Here is a 1,211-nt window from a genome sequence, read left to right on the forward strand (position 1 = left end):
CAAAGATGTCTGCACGACTTGCCCGTTGTTCAACGCTAGATTCACCATTTGATCGGTGCTATTCACGTGGTTGACTGGAATTGTTAAGATTGTCTGCGTTGCAAGACCTAATTTGAAAAGAAAATTAATTTATTTTATTTTTATACTTTGGACACACTGTATATTACTTAATAATAAGATAATCGTGTGAAACTTACCCTGTGAAGTGGGTATAAGTAATTGTGCACCTTGAATGCCTTGCACCAGCTGACCGGAGGCCAGTATGAATTGCGGCATGGGTGCAGGTTGCTGTGGGGCGGTTGCGGCCGCCGCCAGCGAGGTTTGGAGCTGTGACTGCAGCGCGGCCGCCGCGTTGTTTTCCGCATTCCTTTGCGCTACTGCAAAAGCATACACTTCAAAGTTAAGCACTTTAAATAAATTTTGCCGCCTCCGGCAGTAGGAAATAATTTAAGTCAAGATAACAATCATTTATTGCTTATATGAGGTTTAAAAAAATGTTTTACCGTTTGAGGAAGCGCCGACGCTTAAATTTAAAGGCGCGTGGAGTTGTTGAGTGGCGGCGGCGGCGGCTGCCGCTGAATTTGCCATACTCTGTAGACCAGCGGCTAGTGACGCCACCTGTGGGAGACTTTGTAGCGATGCTAAACTTTGCAAATTTTGTAGAAGACCTAAACCAGCCACTGGAATAGAATAAAGATATATTTATACCAACTCGTGTATTCCAAGAAAAATAATAGTGTCTACAGTAAGTTTTTAGTAAATTTTTGAAGTCGTGTTAGTTACAACGTTAATAACTCAAGAACAACTCGACAGATTTTGATGATCTATGACTTTTTGAATTCGTTTTTGATTCCAATAGCAGAATAACTATTAAAATATTAAAAATTATGATTGAAAGGGCCTTAAATAAGAGATGAAAGTTAATATGGAGGATTAATGATAAATATAACTAAATAATTGAATTCCAGATGGCGTTAATGTGCAATTTTTGCATTTTACATTAAAAAACTGAAAACTACATGACCAGTTAAATATAAATATGAATGTGAACACATTGTACGTTACTCACTCGCCCCGTTGAGATGAGCAGCGGCGGCAGGTTTGATATCCACGTCGTCGGGGCGACCGCAACCGCCGCCGGCGGCGTTGAGCAGCTTGTGCACCGTGGACGACGTCGTCATTGACGTGGCCGTCTGCAGGTCCTGCGCGTG

At 41.9% G+C, this 1,211-nt stretch overlaps 1 protein-coding gene across 1 annotated transcript; it reads right to left on the reverse strand.

Annotated features, from left to right (window-relative positions):
* Window positions 1-15: 15 nt before the first annotated feature.
* LOC135803145 (uncharacterized) lies at window positions 16-1,181 on the reverse strand (the record flags this gene model as incomplete). Its single annotated transcript, XM_065316751.1, has 4 exons — window positions 1,070-1,181; window positions 504-680; window positions 198-377; window positions 16-107 (listed from the first exon to the last, which is right to left on the reverse strand). Coding segments are annotated over exons 1-4 (561 nt in total), but the record flags the coding sequence as incomplete, so codon positions are not given.
* Window positions 1,182-1,211: the final 30 nt, after the last annotated feature.

This window comes from Atheta coriaria, unplaced genomic scaffold, assembly GCF_025399875.1.
Source record: "Atheta coriaria isolate IRGN ID8LTWV9N9 unplaced genomic scaffold, Caltech_Dcor_3.1 scaffold4357_size1211, whole genome shotgun sequence".
Classification (NCBI taxonomy): Eukaryota; Metazoa; Arthropoda; class Insecta; order Coleoptera; family Staphylinidae; genus Dalotia; species Dalotia coriaria.